Source organism: Nicotiana attenuata, unplaced genomic scaffold (assembly GCF_001879085.1).
Source record: "Nicotiana attenuata strain UT unplaced genomic scaffold, NIATTr2, whole genome shotgun sequence".
NCBI classification, from domain to species: domain Eukaryota; kingdom Viridiplantae; phylum Streptophyta; class Magnoliopsida; order Solanales; family Solanaceae; genus Nicotiana; species Nicotiana attenuata.
The window spans coordinates 104,937-115,614 of NW_017671456.1; the positions used below are offsets into that span (position 1 = coordinate 104,937).

Below are 10,678 nucleotides of genomic sequence, written 5' to 3' on the forward strand. Positions count from 1 at the left end.
ATCAGTAATGAAATAATCACTATTATCTTTAGCCCCACAATGGGCGCCAAACTGTTTACCTCAGAAATACGAGTAACAATTAAATTTGATTTGAGGATTTAAAGATATGTGATTTAGTTTAATACCAATTAATAATCAAGAAGTATAAAGCATAGATGAAGGAAATAAGTGAATCAAACCAACGTTGCTTAAGCAGTATCGACCTCGAGCTCAATGACCTCGAGATGAATCAAGAACAATAAAGTAAGAACAACAAAATTAAAGGACAATTCTGATGAACAATGAGCGAAAGGTAGAGAGTATATTCTTTGCCAATGATTAGATGTCTTACAAATGAATGGGCTCTCCTTTATATAATAGGAGGGTCCTAAATAAGGTACATTTCCGTTTTTAGTAAGGAACTAATTTGACAGCTGTCTAACAGCCTAGTACGAGTTCGTACAAATTCGTTCCGGAATTTACGCCTTGATCTTTAGGCCATTGCGAGAATATCGCCTTTTCTGTTACAAAACCACAACGACATTATCTCGAGGCTGGTCACGCTCGGCCTTGATATTCATCGAACACTCTGATCTTCGAGCTTCGAACTCTGCCATCGGGCTCGGACCCACTCTATTTCGGACTCGCCCTTAAAGTGATCCTCGAGCCTACGAAATCGGGTAGCCCCGATTTCTACCGTATATATTTTTAAACTAAAAGTATCAATGTATCATCAAACAACTCATGTCTAATAATTTGTGTAAGGCACAAAATAAAAAGTTTCATAGTCGTCTAACAATGAAGCCACAAGTCAGAGTTGATATTGCTACAATTATAACATTACATAGAGAAGTGTTTCCTTTTTAGGAGTCATTTTTGCAGAGCCAATATTTATAATAATACCTGTATACGCCACTTGTTAAAGAATGGTAACATTTTTGTTCATCCGGTGTAGGTATTCGGTTTGAGCCAATATTTAAATGCTTAAAATTTTCAATATGGTGATCACATACTTCAATATATTATAAAATTAACAGAGATTATAGATTTGAATTTCACCGTCACCTATTGTAAAAAAGAATTCGGGAGGAGGCATGAGGAAAACTTAATTAAGTATATAAAAGTGTACTTTCTGTAATAGTTTAAATTTTCAGATAATTCAACATTTCAAAAGAAAAGAAAAACAAATAGGTACTATTATATACGATCCTACAAACCCATCAAATACTTTTGAAACACATTATCTTTGAAAAAATAATCTAATAATTGATAAATTCAAATAAAGATGATATGATCGTTCTTTCTTGAAGTCAAATTAAAATAAGGTATCCTAATTGAAGTCTAGATAGAGAAGCTCCATCTTCTCTCCAACCATCTAACAACAAACTCTGTAAAATTCTACTATAATCCTACTCCCTCTGCTAAACTATTCATACTAAGCTGTAATGGAAAATCACATTGTTCGAGTGGAACTACTCCCAAACAGCCTGACATTCATTCCCTCCAATCGAATGATCTCACCTCCTTCAAGGAAAAACTCCTAGCCAATGACCATGAAAGAAGCTTCTCTTTATCCTCAACCTTTTCATATTTATTACCTATGGCAATTGATTCCATCGAGGTAGAGCCGGAAAAGACACTCACAGATCAGGAAAACTAACACCTAGTACTAATAACTGGGGAAGACAAACAATGCATTTATTACCCGTGAAGATTCTCTGTTATAATTAAACTTCAAGAAAAAAAAATCCTTCATCAAGTGCTCAAACGTAAAATAACAGATCTATGGAAGCCTTCAGAGGCCTTTCCCCTCATTGACCTGGGAGAGGACTACTATACAGTGAAGTTCAACAAGGAAGAGAACATGGAAACTGCTTTGCAGAAAAGTCCCTGGTTCATATTTGGCAACTTCTTATCGGTGCAATGCTGGGAACCTAACTTTGTGCCATCAAGAGCAAAACAAACATTCACTGCAATCTGGATAAGATTACCAGAATTACCCACGGAATTTTATGATGAAAAGATCCTAAACAAAGTTGGAAACACAATAGGAAGACTCCTCAAAGTAGATGCGTGCACATCGACAGCTCTTCGTGGACGATATGCTAGAATTTGTGTTGAACTACCACAAAATAAACAAGTTAAATCTAATGTGTGGATTGACTCACACAAACAACAGATCCTATACGAGTGTGACAAACTCCTATGCCTAAACTGCGGTTTCCTGGGCCATTCCACTGGCCAATGTGCAACAACCAAGATCCAACCATACACTTCAATAACAAAAGGAAAAGAAGCAGAAAAGGAAGGACAAAGCAGTTCCATGCAAGCAGATCAATACAATATTACACAAGAAGAACGGCACAAAGCTTTACAAGAGGATTAACACACATCAAAGGAGGAATGACAAACAGTAACTTTCAAAAAAGGTACAAAAAAACCCACGAAAAATCAAAAAAAGGAAGCTCTCTCAAAGACAGGTATAAATCTTTGATGCCTCCACAGGTAAGTTTCTTACATCTCAGACCTTTAATTACAAAGCACGATCCAATCAAGGTGTTGTGGGAGTTAGGAAAAATGACTTCAAATCACACGCTGGATAGCAATCGCCATCTCAAATGGCTACTAACTCAAAAAACCAGTTCTCCTCTCCATCTTCACAGAACATGATTTTGGATAATACCAAAAACTACTCTGATGAATTACCTAATAATTTTTCTAATAATAAAAATAATAACTCCATTACTAATAATAATATCAACAATAATATTAATAACCTTAATAATATTTTTCCTAACAAAAATGAACACATTGACAACACAACAAACAAAACAAAGAATGTGTCAGATATTAGAGACCCCCCCCCCCCCCCATAATCACTACCACTGAGGTACCAACAAGGGAGACAACCCCCCCTCCCCACTAACCCCCTACCAGGACGTTCAAATAACAAGGGTAACTCACTGCATGGCCTGAAAAATAATGCCTACCTGTCAGTGCAAGAATTACCCATGTTCCAAATGGTCAATGCCAAGGAACACGTACCCCAAAACCAATCCTTTTCTTCTCTTAATAAATCCCTTACGCTACCCCAAAAAAATGACATGCAAAAGGATATCACAATCATTGAAACCGATTCTGTGATTTTCCAAGAACCAAAAATCTTCTCTAAAAACCCTCCTCTTGAACCAAAGAACGCCAAGATTACCTATATCCAACAGGAGCCGTTTCAGACTAATACAAATCCTTCGTTTGAATCAAAATATGGCAAACATAACTCCTCCAAACCAACCAGCAAACCAGGCACCAACAATATTCATTCAACCTCTAATGCCGGAGAACCACCAACCTCAATCCTGGGTGGAACTGGGCTTGATGGGTCATGCCCTCTCCTTCAACATCATGTTAAATGGTAGAGAAACAGTGATTGTCCTCCACAACTCACATTATCTTCACTACTAAAAAAGGGCCAATTTCCGACGGAAAAAAGTAGTCGGAAATTTCCGACGGAATCGGTCGGAAAATATATAAAAATTTATTTTTTAATTTTTATTAATAGTTACGACTAATATTCCGTCTATATCCGTCGTAAATTTTGGCAGAAAATTCTGCGCCAATGTTAGCAACCAATACGGTCGGGAATAATTTAAAAAAAAAAAATAGCGACCGATTCGGTCGGAAATTTTTAGTAAAACGAGGTTGACTGCTTTGACCAAATTACCGACCGAATCAGTCGGAAATAATTTTTAAAAACCCTACCACCGGATATCTTTCTTTTTTTTTTCCCCTCTTTTCTTCCTTCTCTTCTTCTCTCTCTCACTCAAACTTCCCCCACCCAAACCCACCGCTGCCACCAACCAGCGGCACCGCCGGCGCCGCTGAAGGTCACTGCCACCAACCCGCTGAATCTCCGTCTCCACTGCCCGGTAATTTCTCTTTGACTGTTTAAAATTTTTATTAAATCACATCAGATTTGTGTGTCTCTAATTTTTTTAATAATGTACTCAAAGAATTTATTTCAGTTATAAACGGTCTTAATTAACTTTGTAAGAATTACACCTTAGAAGACAGTCCGCAAGATGCGGAGGCAAAACAAGAGGCTCATCATCAACTCAAATTGATTGGATTTTCTTCTACTTGAACATATGAACACTACTACCCCTAATCATTATCTGATATTATTAAAGGATTATTATATGCAAACAATAGATACCATATATAAATATCTAAAATATTGTGATAAAAATGATCCTTGATAGTTTCTGATATCCAAATAAATTTACCTTTCACAACAAAGACAACAATAAACTGCCAAATGCCCAATGTATTATTTGTTACTGATATATGATTTTCAGAAAAAAGGCATTATTTCATACTAAAGATTAGTAGGAACTGTTACTAGTAGGAAGTGTTTCCTAGCCAAATTCACATAGACAAGAAAATATAGTTTCATGAATGCTCATAGGAAGTTACAAAAATAAAAACTTACTTGATGTCACTTGCTGAGTAGATTTGTATATCGCAAGAGGTAACCAAAATGGATTTCACTAGGAAATAGGGTATTTCAATTGATCTTCTCCAACTCTACTTTTATATATATATATATATATATATATATATATATATATATATATATATATATATATTCTTCAACAGATGAGATAATTGAGTAACAATTTAATTGTGTAACTGTTCATTTATTTCAACTGATGAGATAATTGAAGAAAGTGACTGACTTTTGCTTTTCTAACAATTGCTCTTCCCATTACGATATGAAAGGTTGTTCTTTTAATGCACCATCTTTAATTATTATCTATTATCGCAAAAAAAAAAAAAAAAATCGTCAAGCGTAGATATACATCTTTGCAGGGAATACCAATGGCCTTAGTAGAAGATGACCATCTGAATGATTATTAGGATGTATAAGCTTAAAGGACCTAAATGATCAGTAATAGAAATTTATTTGCATTATCTTTATGATTCTTAAAAGTGCTCTATTTATTATGAAGTGTATTTACTATTTTGTACATTATTATTACTGGAGTAGTGTTTCCTTGAAGGGCTAAAATGTCGTTTAGCTTTTTATGGACATTTTAGTAATTCAATTTTACACTTAGGATCTTCCCACTTTTAGTATAGTATGATATGAATGATATATGTGATACTATTTAATTTTCATTCTATCTCAAAAGGAGTAAGGTATTTTGTTGATCCGTTTGTGAAAGTTAAGAGTTTTATTTATTCTGTTTTGGATGCTCTAGTTGATTCTCTGTTGCTCCGTTTTAGTATCAAACCACAATTTTATCATTTCTCAACCAAAAAATTACAATTCCAGATTGAATTTCAAGATTGTTAGCTACAACTATTTCTTCTGTTGAGAAATCATTAATTAATTTGGATTACATGAACATTTAAGAAGCTATTCAAATTTAATTAGTATATTTAAAGACTTATATTATTTAGAATAGGGATTAATGTGAGATTTCGAGTGTTAAATAACTAGTTTAAATAAATCAAATTATTTTAAATATCTCATTTATAGATTTCTATTTGTGTAGATGGAATTTGTGCATCGTAGATGGATGTATAATAGGAATCACTCTAATCGTGCGGGGTTGAGGGATGAATTTATTGAAGGGGTTGCTGAATTTATTGCCAAGGCTCAAACACTTGATGATTTTTCTTATTGAAGGAAGGATTAGGTGTCCTTGTGTGAAATGTAAATGTGTTAAGTTATTGAAATCAGAAGAAGTTAAAGTCCATCTCTACATGAAAGGGTTTGTAGAAAATTATTATATATGGACTGCTCACGGGGAGAATTATGCTAGTTTAGATGATGCTAACTTTCATAATTCTTTTGGTGCTGAGGGTAGCTCCATTTCGGAGCATAATGTTGAAAATACTCGATACAATGAAATGATGAGGGATGCTTTTGGGACGTTTCCTGGGGTTCAATCCGAACCAAATGATGAGTCTAAGCGTTTCTATGAACAGTTACTAGAAGCTAGTCGTCCATTGTATGAAGGTTCGGTGCATTCCAAGTTGTGTGTTGCGGTTAGATTGCTAAGTATTAAATCGGATAGTTCTACTTCCCAAGCGGGTATGGATTCTATTATTGGGCTTATGAATGAATTTAACCCGAGTAACATTGACTTACCAAAAGATTTCTACACTGCTAAAAAATTGATTTCTAAGTTGGGTCTTTCATCAGAGAGAATTGATTGTTGTGAGAAAGGTTGCATGTTATTCTATAAGGATGACGCATCTCTAAAGAACTGTAAATTTTGTAATCAACCTCGTTTTAAGGAAGTGACAAATGCCAATACAAAAAAGAAAGTTCCACTTAAAGCGATGCATTACTTACCTCTTATACCTAGGTTAAAGAGGTTGTATGCATCAATGAGCGCTGCTCCTTATATGAGATGGCACTACGAACATAGAAGGCCACCTGGTATACTCTGCCATCCGTCAGATGGAGAAGCGTGGAAGCATTTTGATAGGGTGTTCCCCGAGTTTGCTAGTGAACCAAGAAACATTAGGTTGGGATTATGCACAGATGGATTTACTCCATTTGTTGTCTCTGCTGCACCATATTCGTGTTGGCCGGTGTTTGTTACTCCATATAATCTTCCGCCATAGTTGTGCATGACAAGTCTATATCTGTTCCTAACTTGTATTGTTCCAGGTCCACGCAATCCGAAAAGTTTGATTGATGTATACTTGCAGCCTTTGATTGATGAGTTACAATTATTATGGCATCAAGGTGTGGAAACATATGATATATCAACCAAACAAAACTTCAGATTGCATGCTGCTTTGATGTGGACTATAAATGATTTTCCTGCTTATGGAATGTTGTCCGGGTGGTCGACTGCTGGAAAGTTAGCTTGCCCTTGTTGTATGGAAGACACTAAAGCATTTACTTTAAAACATGGAGGTAAAAATACATGGTTCGACTGCCACCGTAGATTCTTGCCAATGAATCATGAATTTAGGCGAAATACAAGTGCATTTATGAAGAACCGAACTGATTTTGAGGAGCCACCGGCCTGCTTGTGTTCAGAAGAAATTTGGAACAGAGTAAGGGATATGCCTAAAGTAACAGAGTCTCCACCATCTAAGATACCAGGTTATGGTGTCACACACAACTGGACTAAACGGAGCATATTTTGGGAATTACCTTATTGGAAGCACAATCTTCTTCGGCATAATCTGGACGTCATGCATATCGAGAAGAATTTTTTTGACAACTTGTTTAACACTATTATGGATGTTACTAACAAGACCAAAGATAACTTGAAAGCCAGGATGGACTTAAAAGAATATTGTAGGCGAAGTGAGTTGTATCTGACATACTTCAGCAACAAGATACAGAAGCCCAAAGCCAATTACACATTCACATTGGATGAGAGAAAAGAGATTTGTAGTTGGGTTAACAATTTGAGGATGCCTGATGGGTACACATCAAATTTATCCAGGTGTGTTGACATGAAAGAAGGGAAGTTGGCGTCAATGAAAAGCCACGATTGTCATATTTTCATAGAAGCGTTGATGCCTATTGCATTCAATGCATTGCCTGATCGAATATGGAAATCGATTACAGAGATAAGTTATTTTTTCAAGGATTTGTGTTCTAGCACATTGAGGGTGGAGAACTTAATTTATATGGAGAGTAACATTATCTTAACTTTAAACAAGCTGGCAAAAATTTTCCCTCTTGGTTTTTTTGATGTAATGGAACATCTTCCAATTCACCTTGCACAAGAGGCACGGCTTGGAGGGCCAGTTCAATGTAGATGGATGTATCCCTTCGAGAGGTAATGAAATTTAATCATTTACCTTTTGTATTTGCTTTAAAGATTGTTTTGTCTAAAAATAACACTATGCAGGACTATTGGCAAATGTAAACGGACCATAAAAAATAGATCAAGAATTGAAGGTTCGATATGCGAGGCATATGTGGCTAAAGAAACATCTTATTTCTGTTCATACTATTTTGAACATGATGTTCCATGTTTGAGAAATAGACCGAATCGGCATGATGATGGAGGCGAAATCGATCCTTTGGCACCACCCTTTTCTATTTTTAATCAACCAGGTAAAGGAGGTCCAAAAAATTGTCCAAAGCGAAGGTTGTCTGAGATGGACCTAAAGTCAGCTACAACACATATATTGTTAAATTGCCCTGAGGTCCAACCTTATTATAGGTAAGTATATATTCGTATATATTACAGACTTTTATATTAAATATGCCACTGATTTAACTAATAAATATTATAATGGCAGTTACTTTGTGGGTACATATGGGCAAGATGTTGTTTATCTCAAGTTTTCAGAGTGGTTTAAAGAATTTGTAAGTATTACTTATTATTTAACATGATTTTTATTACGGAAAAGGTTCAAAGATATCCCTAAACTATGGTATATAGCTCATTTTTGTCCTCCGTTAGTAAACTGGGCCAAAAATATCCTCCCCGTTAGCACAATGGGCCACTATTGTCCTTCAAACTAACGGCCTTGCACACAAGCCATTTTAATCCTACATGGCATCCACGTGTCTGTGATAGTTTTGGACTGTTGTTTATAGCAGTGTTTTTTTTTTCTTCAAATCTGGACAGTTTGGACAATGTTTTTTTGTAAATCTGGACAGTTTTGGACTGTTGTTTATAGCAGTGTTTTTTTTTTTTTGCAAATCTGGACAGTTTGGATCGTGCTTTTGTAAATCTGGACAGTTTTGGTGTATTAGTATAATGAATTGTTGAAGATGCTAAAATGTTATCTTCTGTGCCTTGAAGAAATAGTATAATGAATTATGTAATGTAGAGATGTAATGTTTGAACTTTGAAAACAAAAGATTATGTGTTATGTGAAGTATTTATGCTTAGCTGAATTTAGTAGTTTACTTCTGCAGTATGTTATGCAAATGTAATGATTGTGTGGCTGTGCATTTGTAACATCATGAGAATATGGCCTAGAAGAAATTAAAAACTTGAAACCTTACCTATTAGCAGGACATTACGTATTCACACATACTATGCTACTTCAAAACTTGAAATTTTACCTCAGTTGAAATTGAGTAAGGTGTATTAACATTAGAAACAAAGTCTTGATAAATTCGAATATAGTAAGGTCATCCTCCATAGTGTGGATCATTTATGGATATTAAATTCATCAAGAGAAATTAGTCTCGTTGTTATCCGTTTTTCCCTTGTAAGTTGAAAGGAAAAGTTAGCAGACAAGATCTGTAGTAGCTCTAGCTTGCCTAGAAATTGTTTAGGTTAAGGTTCAGTGGGAATTCTGTTGAGCTTAAAGTGTGTTCCAAGTTGCCTAGTTGCCCATATTTGGTCAAATTGTTCTGCAGCTTCTTTAATTTTTCTGGTCAAATTGTTCTGCAGCTTCTTTAATTGTTCTGCTTTAATACCTAAGAAATGGGTTTTTTGTTATGAAATGGGGTTTGGAGATGGGGTTACGGCTGCCCCTTTATGAAATTGGGTCTTTGTTTGAAAATGGATTTCGGAGCGGGTTTAGAAGGCTGCCCGCTTATGTGGCTGCCATGTCACAGCCATGCGGATGCCATGTAGGATTAAAATGGCTTGTGTGGAGGGCCGTTAGTTTGAAGGACAATAGTGGCCCATTGTGCTAACGGGGAGGATATTTTTGGCCCAGTTTACTAACGAAGGACAAAAATGAGCTAATATATTATAGTTTAGGGACATTTTTGGACCTTTTCCGTTTTTATTATATGTAATTAATTATATATATATTTGTAAAACTCTAAATTATATTTAATTATATATATATATAGGTTCATGATCCAGCTAATGGCATTAAAGACCCATTTTTACGTGATATAGCTTGGGGACCTGACCCTAGAGTAAGAATGATGTCTAAATACGTGTCAATGGGTACAAGTTTCATACAGAAGAATGGTCTAATGGAAAGAAAACCAACAATAGTGGGGTGTGGGTGAAAGGTGAGGGAGATGTTGATTATTATGGTGTGCTTCAAGAGATTTTGGAATTGGAGTATGCTGTAGGTTGGCCGAAGAAAAGTTGGTACTCTTTCGATGTAAATGGTATGATCCAACACCGAATAGAGGTACAAAGGTGCACGCTCAATACAACATAGTTGAAATTAAACACACCGCGCAATATAGACTTTATGATCCCTTTATCATTGTACAAAAGGTGAAACAAGTGTATTATGCTCCTTATCCTTTGAGCAAGATAAGTCTGCATGGCGTAGTAATTTTGAAAACAAATCCCGTGGNGATGATGAATTAGCAGATGAATTGCAGCATAATGAAGGGATATATGAAGAATTTGATCCTTCTGTCCTTGCTACAAATGAGGACGAAGATAGAGGTGTAGAACATGAAATAAGTGATGAGGAAGAATTACAAGATGAAAGTGAAACAGGCGATGATGAAGACTTAGATGATTACTATGAAGATAGAGATGAAGATTAACTTGTTATTCTTAGATGATTACAAATGAGGACGAAGATAGAGTTGTGAGAGTTGCAATGAATCTCTAATTGTCTTTTCCCTTTTAGCTTATTGGCAAAATTGTCAAACAAGATATATTTAATCTTTTTCTGTTTTTGTGAGATATTTTTCTAAAGCGCATTCCGGTAAAATGCCGGAATGGTTAAGAGTAGATGTTTGGGATAAACTTCTTGAGAAATGGAATACCCCAGA

The 10,678-nt window shown here is 35.5% G+C and overlaps 1 protein-coding gene across 1 annotated transcript; it reads left to right on the plus strand.

Moving 5' to 3' along the window:
* The first annotated feature begins 5,748 nt into the window (after positions 1 to 5,748).
* LOC109208404 lies at positions 5,749 to 10,447 on the plus strand. The gene is made up of 6 exons (XM_019371516.1): positions 5,749 to 6,577; positions 6,665 to 7,796; positions 7,869 to 8,186; positions 8,266 to 8,332; positions 9,892 to 10,054; positions 10,167 to 10,447. The coding sequence occupies exons 1-6, from the start codon at positions 5,749 to 5,751 to the stop codon at positions 10,445 to 10,447; spliced, it is 2,790 nt and encodes a 929-aa protein (XP_019227061.1).
* The last annotated feature ends 231 nt before the right edge of the window (positions 10,448 to 10,678 follow it).